Source organism: Rhipicephalus microplus, chromosome X (assembly GCF_043290135.1).
Source record: "Rhipicephalus microplus isolate Deutch F79 chromosome X, USDA_Rmic, whole genome shotgun sequence".
Lineage (NCBI taxonomy): Eukaryota > Metazoa > Arthropoda > Arachnida > Ixodida > Ixodidae > Rhipicephalus > Rhipicephalus microplus.
Window position 1 is genome coordinate 189,150,874 of NC_134710.1, and position 18,903 is coordinate 189,169,776.

General features: G+C 44.5%; 2 protein-coding genes across 7 annotated transcripts in view; one reads left to right on the forward strand and one right to left on the reverse strand.

The window, feature by feature from the left end:
• LOC119177316 (uncharacterized) overlaps positions 1–18,903 on the reverse strand; it is a 298,601-nt gene that overhangs the window by 178,801 nt on the left and 100,897 nt on the right. The window lies entirely within an intron of this gene.
• LOC119177315 (very long chain fatty acid elongase AAEL008004) lies at positions 12,922–14,286 on the forward strand. Its single transcript, XM_037428776.2, has one exon. It carries the CDS (start codon positions 13,009–13,011, stop codon positions 13,783–13,785), a length of 777 nt encoding a protein of 258 aa, XP_037284673.1. The 5' UTR covers positions 12,922–13,008; the 3' UTR covers positions 13,786–14,286.

Genomic DNA, 18,903 nt, shown 5'->3' on the forward strand with positions numbered 1-18,903 from the left:
TTGCCCCACCCCCAGAGCTGGGTGGCAAGCCGGATGCCAATATCTGGTTAACTTCCCGGCCTTCGTCTTCTTTCTGTCTCTGTAGCTATGAGACTTTGTTTATTAACATGCACGTTATGTGTGAGTGTAGGGCATACATTTTTGTACGAAGACCAATTCAATCCAATCATTCAATAGCACCACTTTATATTGCTATACTTTCCCGCGATATATTGCAAAAGAAAATTTTGTCCAAGCCCATGGCATGAGTTTCAACTGTTTAGTGTAAATGCATGCATCTAATGCACCAACAAATGCGACAGTGTTAACTTTAGCTCATTTATATGTTATTGGTGGTGTTATTGGTGGTTGGCCAGGCCCGTCACGAGATTGTTCTGCAAGAGCGTTTTGGTTGCAAGTAGGTACATCAGCTCGCATCATGATGACAGTGCGCCGAACAAACCTTTACTTGTATTTTTTATTAAATAAAGAAATAATGCCTTTTGCGCACCACAAATTTCTTCCCGTTTATGGAAAAACAATATTAACAAGCGTATCAGTGACGGCACCATATTAGTATCCTAGTTGTTCATTCCATAGGCGTTTACGGTTCCCTGTGTTTTGCCTCGTTTGCAAATATCGAGAAACAAAACTGTATCTGCTACTTGACGCTTTGGAAACCTGCATATCTTGCACACCGACACGTGCCCATCTCCAGCGTACGAAGAGTCACTCACACCGCTGTTGCATATCTCGCATTTGCTTCTGATGACATGTTTTTTTTTTTTCTGCGTTACCAAGAAAATCTGCGACAAACCAGACAGTACAAGCGTAAATATTTAAATAAGCATTCTTGGGGAGGAAAAAGTATAAAGCGTGCCGACACTGACACAAGATAACATTAACAGTCAACAGTTTCTGTCCTCCTAAGTAATCGCGTGGGCTCTAATGCACCGCCACGCGGATGGCGATGCAAATGAGGCCTTCTATGTACTCTAGTGGTACTGCACCGGGGAAAATGACAAACATGATTTCGCCATCGCATTGATGCTAGATTTTTAGGACATACATGTGGACAAATTGCCAAATGCGAAATTTTCAATTAGGACACCAGCCTCACTCAAAATTACCATTCTTTTCTAACTGTATTTGATAGGAGTGCAGTAGGTGGATTCACTGAATTATTTATGCTGTATAATTATCATACTTAAGGCTCAAACCTCAAAACAACATTTGACGAGCCGGTTTTGCGTGTGTTATAGATGCGAGATATACCTGACGAGCATAATCTCGCGCGTATTTCATGGACACCTGTTTCTCTAAGTGCCTAGCTTCCACAAACACGGTGAGCGTGAAAGTTCCCACAAGATGGCTACTAAACGAAGTCCATCAGAGAATTTTTCTTGAAGTTCAAGCCTTCAAAAACACCTTATTAACACTAAATAAAAAGAAATAAATAGAACAACATGGCGCAATTGGGCAACAATACGAAAGTAGAGGGCTGAAGCAAGTGAGTAGCTAACAGCACATCATATTGGATTCTACTCCTATTTTCGGCATCCTCGCTTTTAGCTGATATGAGGATTGACCTGGCCAGGGGCTCCGGAACCGGGGAGGGGGGGGGGGCAGTGGGGGCCGTCGCCTTCACAGAAGCAAAATCAAAAATATGTAATAACACCCCTTAAAGTTTCTCGTAAATGAAGTCTTGCAGTAATATCTTCCTCATTAGTTTTTATTTTGCTTCGTGATACCTTTCTCATTCACTCTTATTTTGCTTCTCCCGAAGATAGCGGCGGTAATAGCGGTAACCGGTGTTGTCTGAACCCGGTGATGTTGACATCACTTTATACAAGCGAGCTTCTAGCAATTCTGCATCGGATTTTCTTTCTTACCTCACTTGCACCATCCCGCCTGCAAGCTCTCCGGTTGCATGCCACTTGAGTGGATTGAGTGGCCCTATATGGCCCTGTTCTTACTGACTAATGTGCCTCTTCAAACAGCATGTCTCGCCTCGGGCTTTGTTTTTGCAAAGGCAATCGCTATTAATAAAAAAACTCACAATGAACGACACGCGTACATAAGCAGTGTCTATACCGCCTGGTCTCATTATTGCGTTTTGTGCCGCTGACTGCCTGCGGCGTTCAAGGAAGAAGAAGTGGCGAGTGCCACCGGGTTGGAGGCATTGAAACCTTACTTGGACATTAAGTCTTCGGGCAACGGAAACTGGGGCGATGGGGCAGCCACAGGCTTTTCTGCACACCATTCGAAACGCTGTGCGTTAGGGACTGCGCGTTTTGTCCGAATCCAGGAATTCCTTGTCGCTCATAATTCACGCGGACAGCTTGCCCATTGCCTCTCAAAATTTGGAACCTCAGCATTTTCGGTTGTTCTACTTTGCGGCAGAGAAGGTTTTCCACTGGTGTGCTGCGGTAGGTGGTCGTCGTGCGGACGCATGCTTACTGCCAAGAACAAATGTATCGCTGATTGGTTAATATGAAGAGTGTTCATAGTATCTGTACACCATCTGCTAATGTCTCAGTATAGACTGGCAGTATTGTAAATAAATACGTAAAATAAAAAGATATCCAAATATTCACCATACTGCAGCCATCAACTATTTGCTAAAATTGCACTGATCTTGGTCAGTGGACATTGTAAAAGGTTGATGTGCGTGTGCATGACAAGTTCCATCTCCTTTTTATGCGCTTCCTAAGAAGTAGACATGTATTAGAAGAAATTAACGGACCTTGCGAAAATCGCACGTTTTTATTAAATTCTGACCTTTTCGAAATCTGAATTAGGTGGCAGCACATTGTCTAATGAATATCGCACGATTTTTTTTTTTTTGAATTGTGGCACCTATATGAACAACCCGCATATTTTTCAAACCGTGCCTGTCACTTAAATCAACTAAATATATGAACACTATATATATATATATATATATATATATATATATATATATATATATATATATATATATATATATATATATATATATATATATATATATATATATATATATATATATATATATATATATATATATATATATATATATATATATATATATATATATATCCCTGCCCACAAACGTCGCCCCCAAACTTTAGGTATACTTCCGGAGCACCTGGACCTGTTGTATATCGTGGCAACGGCGTCACAACTTCGGTATAAATAAATGCTGTATTTTGGCAACCTGGTTTACAAAGTGCAGTTGTCGGCGTGCGTACTGCATAGCGGTGCCCACAGCAAGAAAAGAGGTGATGGGGGGGGGGGGGGGGGGGGGGCTCAATCTGTTTCAAGTGCTGCAGGCGCGCCGTGGAATATGAAGCGACGAAGGGGTGGCAAGGCCCATCGGAAGGGCAACCCATGTGGCTGCCATTATGCTCGATTACGCGATAAACGAAGAAACAGAAGACAGTTAATTCTAGTGGCATGTCTAAACGGCATTTACGCGCATGTCACGAGCATTGCCCTCCTATAATAAACGTACGCATACACCGTGGAGCAATTGTTTTCTCCCACACGTGTAAGGCCAGACCTTCCTCACTCGATGACGCTTGTGGTGACACATTTGTCGCAATGTCCTTCTTACGCAATTGAAAACACAACCGACAGAGTAATGCACGCAGTCATGTGACCGTGAGAAGAAGGCTAGAATGAATGGGTGCATAAAGGCACACTTATCGGCTCAATTTCCTGGGCCGTAAACAATGACCCCATATCAGGAATACACAGGAGCCTCACCGACAGTTACTATAGTAAATAGTGATGCAACCGCCACTTCAAATGAATAACGAACATCTGACGTCAGTTGTCTGTGTATTCGAAAAAAAAAAAAACAGTGAAAGTGCTTGCCAGTCACACTTGGATATGTGGAAATGTCAGGGGAACCAAAGGCATGTGCAAATGTTGTGATTTGAAATCAAGACTGCTAATAAAATGCCACAATTTTAAAGCACCTCGCGTGAACAACCTTCATATAACTGGGTTTCGTTTTCAACGAAGATATGATAATTGCGTGCCGATAAGAACTTTACGGGGAATCATATCTGACGAGGAAATCAGCTGAAATGACCTTGTTGACCTCGACGGCACCGTTTTAGCGTTCCGATCACTTTTGCTATCAGAAATAAGGAATTTTACAACTGAAATATGATCATCAGCGTTTGTAACTATTCTTCGGGGCCGGTCTCCTAACCTGTGTTCTAGTGCAAACTAAAGCAAAAAATGGGAAGCCCGAATACCGTACAAACTGCTGTAAATATGGCACCTATATTTTTTTTCTCAATATTCTTCTTGACGCTGGGAACAAGCTGCTTACTGGTTTGTGCGTTGTTGTTGATGATGATGATGAGTAAGCGCCTTCACTTTATTGCTGCTATTTTGTTGTTTAATGCTCAAACACTCTGGAATAAACTGTACAAGCTACAGGCACTATAGGTGGTAGACTCGAGACGAGCACACACATCGAACGGTTGCGGGCATCACAGTCGCTGATCAAATTCAAAGGTTCGGACTCGCAAAGACAAGTTTAGACTAGATATATTATAATCTAGCAAGTAGGCATTCTAACCTCCGTATTTTATAATGTCCCTTCAGTGAATGCCCCTTATTGACCTGAGAAAGTTGATGGCAGAGCCATCTTTAGGTAGAGAAAGTCACTGCATACCAGAGATAATGTGAAGAGATTATTCAGAAGCGCTACAACATTTTCAGTCGAGCCGCGGCACTGTGCCCAACTCGGTCAAGTGAAGGGCGAAATTTGAGTAGAACGGCTTGTTTAATGATACGGGAGTAAAGGCGCCTTCGTACTGAGCATTCCAGCCGCCGAAAGTGGGCTGAATCCGATTTGGCAGCGGCGAGATCCGCTGAAAGGGCCCTCTCCACACCGATCGCTCTCGGACCGACTTTTGCGGCGTCTTCCGCCGGATCAGTCGCCACGAACCAATAGGAGCGCTAGTCAAGAAATTTCGAAAAATAACGCCCAAGCCCGACTCATTTGTCATGTTGCAGTGCACGTAACTTATGCTGTAACCAATGGCAGTTTAACTCACTTTGTCCCTACTTCACGTCCCTATTTCTTGGAAGTGGTGACCAAGCTTCTCGTTGGCGTGACCGAGCTTGTCGCGCTCTTGCAGGGCAAGACGAACCCACCAACGCCGCTGGCGTCAGCGGTTTTTTCTGCTCTTCATGCAATACAAGAGAGCGACTTGCCAACAAAATAAGCAGTACTGCTTCTTGCTTTTTGCGTACGAGAATCATCGAAGTATAGACTACCGGATAGCGTAGTGGCATTTGTGAGCCGCGACAACAACCGGGTGACAGCGCATCTATCCCGCATTCGCCCCGTGGTGGGTGGCATATTCGGTGGTTCGGGGCACGTCTAGTGCGAACGACGCTGCGTTTCGGTGGCAGGGGAATGCCGGCCGCTGTAAAAAGTGGATGCTCCAGTGAGAACTAGGGGTAAGGCCAATTTACGCGTTATCAAGGTGAGTCAGACTCAGCCAAGAAAATTCAGGGTTGTATAAATACCCGGTCAAAGATACTTGGCTAAGACGAGAAAGAAAACTTGCCGAAAAAAAAAAGAACAACCTATGACAAAAAGGGGACGTAGATGATTGAACGAGACTACGATTACAATGTCATGCTACAGAAGTTGTATGCATCGGTGCTATAATATATGGTCTTCAAACTGCCATCACCGAGGGTGCGCGCACCGGCACCTGCTACGACCACAGCCAGAAGTGACAGCGCAGCCGAGAACTTGGATTACGCAAGCTTCGCTTTTCCAAGGTCAAGGATGATGCACGGCTCAGCACGCGGGAACCATGACACAACCCGACTGCGCATCTTTCCTGCTCATTTGCGTTTGCTTCCTCAGCCGTTTTCTTCGGTGTAAAGGCGTAAACAGAGGTTACGGAAAAAGTGAGGCCGCCGACGCAAACATAGCGCTAACGACGTGTCAATGACCTAGTGGCGCCCGCGTGCGCCTTCAGACGCGCTGGGTCAGAGCACGGACTCAAGAGACGCCCGAGTCTCTAAAGAAGGGACTTAAACGTTGGCGCGTGGGGCACGAGCTCATCTACGAGCAAACAAGCGAAAAAGTAAAAAGAACAAAAACTGCCTTGAGAAAATCCCACACGCACCTATAGGCTTACGCCCTAGATCTTTAAAGCCGACTAAGTGTGACGCGTTCCTGCATAGGTGTAAGCAGGTATACGCCGCTTACAATAGCCTATTCTCATATGCCTGTGTGTCATTTGCTTTTTCTCTTTTCCTTAAAAAAATTGCTCAGGTAAAAGCGTTTCTCTTCGAACGAGCGAATCAGTTGGGGAACTACATTAGCAATGACGCTATATGATACACGCTCAGTTTGTATTTGTTGTAAACCAAAAAAAAATACTGAAAAATGTTGGCGGATGCTCAAGCTTCACCTTCAAAAGTGGAACACTATAGTAATCGGCACCCGCTCGCACCACCTTCTCGTTCGTTCGCCAAGCTTCGCTATACTTGGTGGACACCTCAACGGTGCCGCGAGGAAAGAAATATATGTGCGCGTAACGTGGTTTATTTTAAAATTTCCTAGAAAGCCTACTCCAAGCACAGCTGCGAAGTGCCCTCACAAATATACACAACTAATGCTCAATTTGTTGATGATGTTGCTGATGTCCAAATATAACGGAGCACTTCGTAACGGGTGGCCTTTTAAACCACCTACTCGCTGCGCAGTTCACATGGTGCGACTGCATGCGCACGTTTCACAGGACTCACGACACTTGTCTGTTATTTTTTTTTTGCTGAAGGACCTTTAAGCACTGTACTTTTAAGCACTGAATAGAATGTCTGCTACCATACCGAATGACTGGATTTGACTCTTGGTTGACCCCCCTCCCCCCCCATTCGAGCTTTGCCTGATTTCAATCATCTGACAACTTTTCGCTCGCTGACAGCGTCGCCGACACCGATATTTTTGCAATACGGACTATTTAACACTATCGCATGAAAAGAGCGTCGCTGCACGAAGCCTGTCATGCATCTCGCGCGGCAGACTTCATGCAGGCCTTTGCGAGTGCCTACATCTGCCCGTCGCTGTTTCATCCAGCCAGTGCCCGTTGGAGCACTTACAGTGCAGAGATAAAGGCAGTCTCCCAGCCGAGTAGGGTACTCATTGGGACTGGTTCGTTGATGACTTGTTCTGTATCTCTGACGTAGGCTGACTTTATACGCGCGATTTCGTTCCTCCTGTCATTTAACGCTCTTTTGGACTTGACTCCTATCCGAGTGATGTCAATAAACCCAGCCTGCCGAATATACGAGTTCCATATGGAGTGACAAAAAAGTATGGAGCTAGAAGACTGTCAATATTATTTTGAGATTCACGGTGCACTTAAATATGCGAAGGAATGATCAGTAACCAACGTTTCCATCAGGTCCCACGTAGCATGGCCTTGAATGCGCCCCACAACAACTGCCTGTTCCGTTTTCAGGGGCACAAGCTGACCCAGCTTTGCCTTGTAGCAAAAGGCCCTTCACTTGCTCAACGTAATATGAGGCAGCACAAGATTGGATTCACTATAGTACATCACACTGCGATAACATTCATTTACCTTCAGCACGTTTACCGTAATAAATTGCTCCGTCAATTAGCGGGATAGATATGATGACGACACAGCGAATTGTTTACATTTATTTCTCTTAATGAAAGCAATATAATCACCAAGTGGCATTACTACTTTGTGAAGATGGAGAGTGGCAGAGCAAGAGCCCGCTTTTTTGTTATACACAACCTAATTAAACCAACAAACAATGCCCCGCCGCGGTGATATAGTGGCTAAGGTACTCGGCTACTGACCCGCAGGTCATGGAATCGAATTCAGGCTGCGGCGGCTACAATTTCGATGGAGGCGAAAATGCTGTTGGCCCATGTGGTCCGATGTGGGTACGTTAAGGAACCCCAGGTGGTCGAAAATTCTGGAGCCCTCCACGACGGCGTTTCTATTATTCATACAGTGGTTTTGGGACGTTAAACCCCATATATAAATCACACCAACCAACAATGATGTCTGGAAGAGAATTTAAGTACCAAGGATACAATAAATATAGTATATTATAATAATTCTTTGGCGTTTAACATCTAAATACCACCATATGATTATGAGAAACGCCGTAATGAAGTGCTCGAAAAATTTCCACCACCCAGGATTGTTTAACATGTGCCTAAATCTAAGCCAAGGAAAGTGCCGAGAAAACTATTTATAAAGGGTCCTGTAGTAATTATGACATAAAAGGAGAAGAAGTTGTGGACGAAAAAGCAAATTTTCTACTGATGGGCACCGTATACACCTATGACCTTCAGACAACGCCGGTCTCCCCGAATAAGGCTATTGTTGAATGGGCTTCACTGGTGTCGCTTGGCCTCCATCGACGTGCTTCAGATGTCGATGATTCGGTGCTTGAAGACAAGCAGCAAGATTGCTTACTTCATTTGCAACGTATGCGAAAGAGAAAGAGAGAGAGCATGTGGAAGTGGTCATTTCGGGCTTAATGAATGAATAAATAAGCTTTATTTCGGATACGGCATGTTTGTGGCTTGGACTGGACCACACAGGGAGGTACCAGGAGGGCTTAACGTTAAAAACAATTTGTAATTGTTGTTCGGCTAATTTCCACGCCTTCGATGACGGTAATCTCCTTTGTATCAGGCACATAATAACTACGTAATTTGCATTGCAATTATTGGTGAGCAACAAATGAGAATCAGTCCAACAGAATTGAACGCGGAGCCCTGACCTATCGATCATAGTAATTGAGGCTGCGGCACAACGTAGGCTTGAGAAGTTCCCGCCGTTGTCCTCATTGTAGCCTCCTTAGCTGACAGTATGTAATGTAGCAGTAATGTCTCGTTACTAGTACTTGCTGTTCTTACATATACAATAAAAAAAACGGTATTGAAAGGGTCTGCTGCGCACCACCTTTGACATCCACTGCTCTCGTCAACTCGGCCCTTAAACATATAACAACGTGAGAACTAAATGGCTCAATTCGGTTACGACGCACATCTTCGCGAGAAATTGTGTGCTCTGTTGCCGGAAGAATAACTTCCTTTACCCGGAAGTTGTCTGGGTGCGAGACGCGCTCGCGCTGAATCGACTTCAACGCTCGAGGTCAAACGCTGCCGTCTCGCGCGCCGGGCACCTCCGTAGTCACGTACATAGTGGCACGCTCCGGTAATTTGTAGTTGCGTCTTCTCTGTCGTGACTCAACCCCCTCGCCTCCGACTTCAATTCACTCGAGCTTCATTAGCATAACTAATTTGAATGAATGTCATATGGACGGAACTAACTATTGTCTTTGGTAGGAAAGAGAAAACTTTATTAAAAAAGGTCAAATAGGTGGAAATTTAAGGGCTCGTTTTTCTTTGTCAAACACAATATTAATCAGAACTAACAGGCAGTGTTGCCGAGGAGAGTATAAGACATGTTAGAAGTAGTAAATGTTTATGGAAATGGAAAGGAAGAAAAGTGGTCGATAACATATATTTCTGTCGGCAGGGGCTGAGCCTGCAACTTTCGAATAACGCGTTCAATACTGTAGCATGTTTTAAATAAATGTACTTTCTTAGTGCGCAGGGAACGTTTCAAAAAGAAGACTGATAGGACATAATTTCTTTCAGAACGCAATACCAAGTTTCCAGCCAGCTTAAGTAGACACCTTTTTTTTTTTTTTTTGCAGAATACCCTACAAACTGAGCCACTTTAGAATATAAATTGCCACGTGCACGCGGCAAAGAAGCAAGAAAGACGACAAAGCAAGTATGCACGTGCTATGAAAAAAAAAAGATGTGTTATGTCGCATGACAGAAAAGGAAAAAAAGAACTGGTTTGCGCGCAGTAATAAAAGAGACCTACCTGCTGCTGTTATGTCGAAATCTATGTTAAAAAACTCTGCTTTGACGTCGACACAATATATGTGCATTTAAAACGGCAAGTATTAGCGCAGCTAGCAGCCATGACGGCGAATGTGGGACGTTTCTTCTACCTGTTGGCGTCACGCAGCATTTATTCTTACTATGAGCTGGCAGCTTACCAATAATACCTCTATACTGCATCAGGTCTGCTAGAACGAGACCCTCACTATGAGTGGAGAAAAAAAATACCTACCGCAGTGGTCTAGTGGCTAAGGTACTCGTCTGTTATGCCGCAGGTTGCGGGGTCGAATCCAAGCTGCGGCGGCTGCCTTTTCGATGGTGGAGAAACTGTTGTAGGCCCGTTTGCTCAGATTTAGGAGCACATTAAAGAATCTCAGGGGGTCGAAATTTCCGGAGCCTTCCACTACGGCTTCTCTAATAATTATTGGTGGTTTTGGGACGTTAAAGCCACATATCAATTAAGGGGAGGAAAGAAGAAGAAATTTAAGGGCTCGAGCGTTTCCTTTTGTCAGGCACAACGTTAACGCGTCATTCAAAGGTCACAGGTTCAATCCCTGTCGGTGGCATGTTATCTTTTCGTCCACTTTTCTTTTTTACATTTACAGTACAACTGTAACTAATAACATCCCCCATACTATCCTTTGCATCATTGTCTGTCAGCTCTCATTAATACTGTCATTTCGATTTTAACACGCATATGCCTTTCTCCATTTTTTATATTTACTGGATGATGCAGATGATGAAACAAAAATTGATTGATTGTATTGACAAAAAAACTCAGCACGTATTTTTTTTATTTCTTAGGTAACAGTTACCTCAGCCACGAAGACAACACAGCTCAATCATACCCACTAATAGAATTTTTGTCAGCTACTAAATAATTTCGTTTAATGAGGCATAAAGTTTATTTACTGGAGAGAAATGTGGCCCTGCTATCGTTCAGCCACCATGTAAATGATGGATAGTACATAGATTTACCTAGTCTTCTTTCCGCTGGCTTCGAACGAACGTGTGGCTTCGTTTATGGTTGTGGTGTGGCTTCTATTTCGAATAAGGTAACGGCTCATTGTGAGTTTCGGGAGCTGATTTGAATTCATAAGCCAAAACCTGTCAAGTTGGTGAAGTGGGACTGCTGAACTCCATCTGGCAACAAAGCGAGTCATGCCACACGGTGCTGAAAGAGTGAAGGTTAGGCGAATTCATTTATTACCCATCATTTGCATGCTGGCTGAAGTGTTGTGTGCTGCAGCTCCCATAAACACCAGCGCCAGATTTTGCCATATTGTACTGTAAGGAAGCACACATAGGCAAGCGATTCCACGCAGAACGACTCGGCGAGATTTTTCAAACAACGGTACTATTTTGAGTATTTCAAATGCAAAACTTTGTAATGTGTCTGATGACTGCCAATATTTCTTAACACATTCGCTGTGGTAGCTTACCAGGTATCATGTCGCACTGATGGGCTCGTGGGTGCGAGTTCGATTCCTCGTGAAGGTGTCTGCATTGAGACGGAGGTCAAGTGCGGGTATACCCGTGTGCTTAGATATAAGGGCACGTTAAATAACCCATGGGGTCAAAATTAACCCGAAGACCCACACAACGGCGTGCCTCATGATCGTATCGTAGTTTTGGCAACGTATGACCTTAGCCAGCACTTACTACAATTTTTAGTGCAATGGCATGAGCTTCCGAGTTTATAAATACTGTAACACTCGCTATACACTGCTTCACAAAGCCCCAGACTGATTGGAGCGCACAAAAGTTTTCAAGTTGTCGATTACATTTACGTGATTTAGCACATACATCATGTACATACATCGTCATTACACATTTGAAGTTGAAATATCTGCGAAAACAAGCGCTTCACTTAGAAAGCCTAGTGTTCTGAGTGATATGCTCTCACGAAGTGCAGCTACTCCTAAAACTCGCTCAGGAAATGTGTATCAAGCTTCCTGTAAATCCCCCTGATTGTCTGCTGAGCTCGCTGGAAGGCATCGTACTTCTGGTGAAGGGTTGTACGAACATTTGTGAATTCTGTTTCATGAATAACGAGTTACAAAGTAAATCGGCGGAGCTTCGTGTATTTGCGATAAAGTCACGCTGCGACTCACCATTCAAACTATTCGAGACACAAATTTGTAAACAGCGTGTTTTTTTTTTTTTTACTAAAGAACATCAGTCGTCGTGTTTACCGAACGTTTCATAAAAAAGCTGCTGTTTCAGCTTATCTACCCGAAGGCGCTGTCGCAAAGAAGTGCGCCAACTTTACAACCTTCTTAATACCACGAGGTTAATTTTAGCCAGCGCGCGCCACGGCAAGTGGGCAGAAGAACACAATGAACAGCTTTATCTGGTGCTAGTATGCGCAGCTTCACCTTCCTGATTGTCATTTATTTGCGAATGCTAGGCAGCAAAAAGGGTATCATGAGCTTACAAGAAATTGTCATGAAAAGACGGGAAGGGAGAGAACAGCTTCGACAGCAATTGGTGCGATGCGTGATCGAAAAGATGACGCACTTGGCGAGAAAATGAGCGGTGAAATACCGGGAGGAGAGAACATCGTCAGCGGGTGAGCGATGGGCCCATGTCTCGCCGTAGCTCGGTCAAGGTTTCCGAAGATCTTGCACTTTTGGCCCCCTCCTCTCCACCGGCTTTCACAAGGAAGTCGGGTGTGCCGCCTAATCACACGTATAGCCGAAGCCTTTCCATCGAGCGACCACCGAACGTCAGGGGCAACACAATGGGGGAATGGCACACACGCACGCATCTAGTCAGCAGTTTGTACGCGGAATTGCCTGAAGGACTTCGTAAGGCGGGAGCAGAGCCATATCAGACTCAATGCCATGGCTTTCCAGACCCTCCTCTCCACTCAGTGCAACGCGCGCGCATCAAGTAGCTGTCGCAGGATGAGGAGGAAAATGGGATTACAGCGAGAGAGGAAAGGGCCTCTCGCCCCATTCGTTTGCGCTCTCTCAGAAGACAGTAAATAAAGGCGGGTGTTCCGAACGCTCACACGTCTTGGCGGCACACATTTACTGGCCCGGCTGCGTACCGTACCTTTCTTCGGCAATTGAGGAGCAAAGTCTTCGAGCATGGAGGCTGTTGTGACCGACACTTTCTTGCCGCGTGACCCGCGGACGATGGGCTGGCTGCTGGTCGGCAACAAGCAGTTTTTGATCACGCTACTTCTCGGCTACGTCTATTTGGTCAAAATAGGTGGCCCACAATTCATGAAGGGTCGCAGGCCTTTCGACAATTTGAAGCCAGTGATCATGATTTACAACCTGTCCATGGTGATCCTCAACGCGTACTTCGTGTACAACTTCCTGAAACGCTCCTACTTCGGCGGCGGCTACAGCATCATTTGCCAGGGCATCGACTACAAGGCCCGCGACCAAACTACCATTGAGTTTCTGGAACTGTGCTTCTGGTACCTGTGGGTGCGCATCGCCGATTTTTTCGACACCATCTTTTTTGTGCTTCGCAAAAAGGACTCGCACGTGTCGTTCCTGCATGTGGTGCACCACATTCTCGTTGTGTTCAATGGCTGGTTCGGACTCGCGTACGGGCCCGATGGACAGGTAGCCCTCGGTCTGACACTCAACAGCTTCGTGCACGTGGTGATGTACTCCTACTATTTCCTGTCGCTCTTGGGACCCTCGGTCAGGCCCTACCTGTGGTGGAAGCGCTACCTTACCCAGTTCCAGCTGGTGCAGTTCATCATCATGTTCATTCACTGTACCATCCCCGCCTTCAAGGACTGTGGCTACCCTATGACCCACATGATGATTACTATTCCTCAAGCCTTGTTCTTCTTCGGCATGTTCATTCGCTTCTACGTGCAGGCGTACAAGCAGCATGCTAACTAACGACAAGCGTCAGTAGGTTGGCGATAACCAGGCAAGTACAGACTGCTTCGATCGTCGCTGCTCGGTACCGGTTTTCCTCTCAGGCGGCAACTCTTCAAACATGCCGCTTGCAGAATTGCCGCCCAAAAGATCTCTGTCGCACTGGCCGATGCAGTGACTGACAACATTTCGCCTTTCGGATGTCGCACGTATCCCTGACGCCACTTGGGTTGCAAGTCTAAGCAGCGGGAGGACGCTAATTCATAGGTGCCACGTGTCGCTGTGCCAGGATGTGCATCGCTACGTGTCTGAAACTTGCTGGTTTCTCTTTCTCTCCAAGATGACGTGCGGCAGAAGGACTAAGAAAGCGACTGTGAAGTGCTTCTGTATAGGAATGTACTGTGCCACTGCTTGAAGCTATGTACAGTCTGACAAATGCAATTTAATGCAAATTTAGCAGTTTATTCCAAACGCATCTCGTGTAAATAAACTCTCATTCCGCCCCTATTGGGCTTCTTTTAATTTGATGTGTCAGGGGCTCTTATTTTTTTTTTCGAATATGCCACCACACTTTGCGGCTATACCTACCCGAGCAATTAGTGCATTTTTTTCTGGGTATCATTTTCGTTTTATACATGTGGTAAATAATCGGGACAAGAATTTGTACAAGAGTTTCCCCGGATATTGGTTAACACTTATTTTTCTGGTAGAAATAATATGGCGGTGATTTTCCTTTCTGATTTCGAACTTCTTGCCAAACTGAGATCACAAAGAATGACGGTACATGTCTTGGCATGTTCCCAAATACGCATGTCCCAGTCCCCGCTCTGTCTTTGTAAAGGGATTGTCATGTCGTTGAAACAGCCGAACCAGTCGATGCTAGGGATCGTTTATACTCACGTGAACGCAAACAGTAAGTCACGTAGGCCACGTGGCAAGAAAGTCACGAAAGGCCTAATCGCGTATAAGTGGAAAAACGAAGACTATCATGTTTGCGGACCATCGTGTGGGTTAGTCTTATAGATGAGTGTGCATTTGAAAAAGGATAAAACCAACGTCTGAATAGGTTTAAGTAGATACCCCTGTAGATATTCACTGCAACCAAAGCCGCAGTCTAATTATCTGTGCCATTTTTTGCCTTTACCTCAAGCACGGTGAGGACGGCTGGCATCATTATTCTGACAGTGCAAGCACTCATCTAGTGGGGATATATGACTTGTCGAAAAGCTCGTGTGTTTGATGTGTTTAATAACCGTGCCAGCCTTGACGTTGCTTTGTCGCAGTTATCCACTATACTTGCGCTGCAGTTCTGCGTAACGAATAGTCTCCATCGAAATTTTGCAGCTGAATGAAAAAAACTCTGTATAAACCGCCGCTTTTAGAAATCGTGCTCACTCACCGTGTAGAAGCCCTGCAATATTTTTTTCAAACTTACGACAGTTCGTTAACCAAGCAGGGAAGGCGAAAGAAGGGAGCACAGTGGAAATAAAGTCAACAGGTTTGCAAGGCAAGTTCCTTAACTATCCCACACGACAACTGAAAAACAAGAACATACTAGGTAAACTGAATAAATATACATAGCTATAAGAATGCACACATTCGTTGAAACAGTCTCAAGCACAAAAGTAAAGCAGCAAAACTGCAATCGTGAGAGGACGTTATGCAGCACCGCACTAACAACGTTGTTTAAGCAACAAGATGCATGTATTTTTTTAATTCAGCAACGCCATGCTAAGGAAAAGCATACGTGGGCGATGTATACCATTCGATAATGGTTGGCGGAAAAAAAATGAGTGTTTAAAACGATTATAAAATGCAAACTATGATGTCAGATCATGATTGTGATTACGTCTGGTTTGTCGGGAAGGAGATGGGAAAAGGTATTCATGAGGATCATTATTAAACTGCCAATTTTCAACCACCAAAAGTAAATTGGTAGACCCCACGTACAATGGGAAGTGATGGTATGTGAAGCAGGAATGAGGAAAGTTGAATTGCTTCATTAAAATCAACAAAACATTACGAGGCGGACGTAAATTATGCCGTACATGACATCCATGTCATGATTATCATGTTTGCGCCTGGCAATTGTGCTCGTCGTCCATTTACGTCCTGTAATACCAAATTTCATATATGTGAAGCTAACAAAATGGCCGTGAGTGCGCTATGAGTATAGCATGTATTGATAATTTACGAGACATTTATGTCATAATTATCATGATTGGACACGTAATTTACCTTTGTCGTCCATTCATGCCACGTAACACCAAAATTGGTATATGTGAAGCTAGTGAAACGGCCGTGAGCGCATCACAAACGAGGTACGTATTCATGTTTTCATTTGACACTCATATCACGTTTATCTTGTTTGCACCAGTCATACACCTTCGTCATCCATTCACGTCACGTAAACCAAATCTGCTATATGTTAAGGCAGCGAAATGGCCGTGAGCGCACTATGAGCGTAGTAGGTAGTCATGTATTACATGACATGCATGTAATGATTATCATGTTTGGACGTGTCATTTAGCTTTGTCGTCCGTTCGCGTGATATAATACCAGATTTGGTATATGCGAAGCTAGGAAAACAGCCATGAGCGCATCATGAGAATGACATGTCATGCGCTTACATGGCACGCATGTCTTGATTATTATGTTTGCACCAGTCACACACCTTTGTCATCCATTCATGTCACGTAGTACAAAAATTGGTATATGCGAAATCAGTGAACCGACCACGAGCACATCATGAGCGTGACATTTAGTCATATTGCATATGAAGCGCATATTATGATTATCATGTTTGCACCAGTCATGTACCTTCGTCGTTCGATTCACGTCACGTAAGACCAACTTTGGTATATTTGAAGCAAGCGAAATGGCCGCGAGCGCTCTATAGGCGTAGCATGTAGTCATGTTTTACATAACACACATGTATTGGTTATCATGTTTGCACAAGTCACATACCTTCTTATTCCATTCACATCACGTAATACGAAATTTAGTATACGTGAAGCTATCAGGCTAGCGAAACGACCGCGAACGCATAGTGAGCATGGCATGTAGTCATGTTCATACATGACGCGCATGACATGATTATTATGTTTGCACCACTCATATACCTTGGTCATCCATTCACGTCAGGTAATATCAAAATTGGTATATGTAAAGCTTGCGAAACCACATTGAGCGCCTCATGAACGTGGCTTGTAAACATGATCTTACATAACGCGCATGTCATGATCATCATGTTTGCACCAGTCATGAACGTCATCCATTCACGTCATGTAATACCAAATTTCGTATATGGGAAGCTAGCGAAACGACAGCCAGCGCACCATGAGCGCGGTGTGTAGTGATACCTTACATGACACGCATGTCATGATTTTCACGTGAGGGCCTGTCACTTATGTGCGCTATGCAGTCATGTCATACGATGGCAGCTTTGTGATATATCATGTGAACAAAACCACCCCAGGAGCAGCAAGACCCTGACTCCTACATCATGACATTCATGACAAACATGTCATAATTTATAAATCATGACATGTTTCCAGATAGATAGATAGATAGATAGATAGATAGATAGATAGATAGATAGATAGATAGATAGATAGATAGATAGATAGATAGATAGATAGATAGATAGATAGATAGATAGATAGATAGATAGATAGATAGATAGATAGATAGATAGATAGATAGATAGATAGATAGATAGATAGATAGATAGATAGATAGATAGATAGATACGGTCTAACTCACTGAAATTTGTTAAGAAATGCTTCGCATTCAAAACTTGATTCTGGCGACAGCTCTACGCTCTTTAAGTGTCAAATGTTGTTTGTAGCCATAAGTGATGAAGGTGCATCAAGATTGTCATAATCATTATAAATGAATCTTAACGCCCTTCTCTGGATCATTTGAAGTTTATGAATGTCTGGATTGTTTGCTTGCGCCTGCCGTGGTGGAGCAGTGGTTAAGGTGCTCGAGTTTCATCCCGACCACGGTGGCCACATTTCGATGGAGGCGAAATGATAGAGGCCCGTGTGCTGTCCGATTTCAGTGCACATTAAAGAATACCAAATGATCGATATTTTTGGATTCTTTCGCTACGGCGTCCCTCAAAATCTCATCGTCTTTTAAGGACGTAAAGCCCCAGATATAGTTTGCTTGCTTCGGCTGTAAGTTCAAGAAACTGTTTTGAGGCGTCTGTGTTCCCTGCATATCCACAAGCGTATATAGGAAAGTCGATCGTGACGCGGCCATGAGTTGCGAATGTTCTTCAGCATGTGTGGTGTACCCTTGTTCAGTTTAGGGATCGAGTCCCGACAGCGCATATGAGCAGTGCACATGTTACACTCGCGCTTATTCGCCGAACACCTATGCGCCCACCCTACACGCAAATGAAAAACCAGAACGACGCCTTGTAGTTTCGCTTTATGTATGTGCGGCTGACATGTGTCTTGCGGGCGCTTTTTGGAAGCGTCGAGTGCACGCTCCTTTAGAAAAACCAACGCTGCGTGGATCGTGCGCCTTGGAAGCCAGCCAGGATCACCGGTTGCCTCATTGCATGCGCACCCTGTGACGCGTGCTTGTTCTTCACGAAGGTATTATACTTTCCATTCTTCAAAATGTATCAAATATATGTTGAGATATGCCACATGGGTTCAGTTGTAGACCGCGAGGCTGCGTCTACGTAAATATTCAGTGGACGCATTCTTTCACGAAGATACAGCGTTAACATCCTTCCGTGCCAGCGGCCGCTGTATACAACCGCGAGTTGGAATGCACAGACGTGGCTGGTTGTGGATTTATTAAACATGTGCATACACGCACGTGGCACTTGCAAGGCACCAGAAATGAGCAATTTGTAGGGCTTTCCGGTTATGCAATGAATACGAAGTAAACCTATCTATCGAAGCTTTAAAGCTCAGCAAGAGGCAGCCCGTCGCGAGTGAGTGCTCAATATAAGACACGTACTTGAACGCTACCTGAATTCACTCTTGGCATTAGCAGCCAAAGCATGCATGGTGAGCGTTTCAGCCGGACACAAGTTGCGTCCTGCCTGAAAGGATGCACATTGTCCACGACTCGGTATACCTATGCTTATACGAAGTACAAGCGGCGAAATTTACA

Bases quoted from the DNA above. Each gene is read 5' to 3' on its own strand.
- LOC119177315 (XM_037428776.2), top strand. From the start codon at position 13,009: ATGGAGGCTGTTGTGACCGACACTTTCTTGCCGCGTGACCCGCGGACG.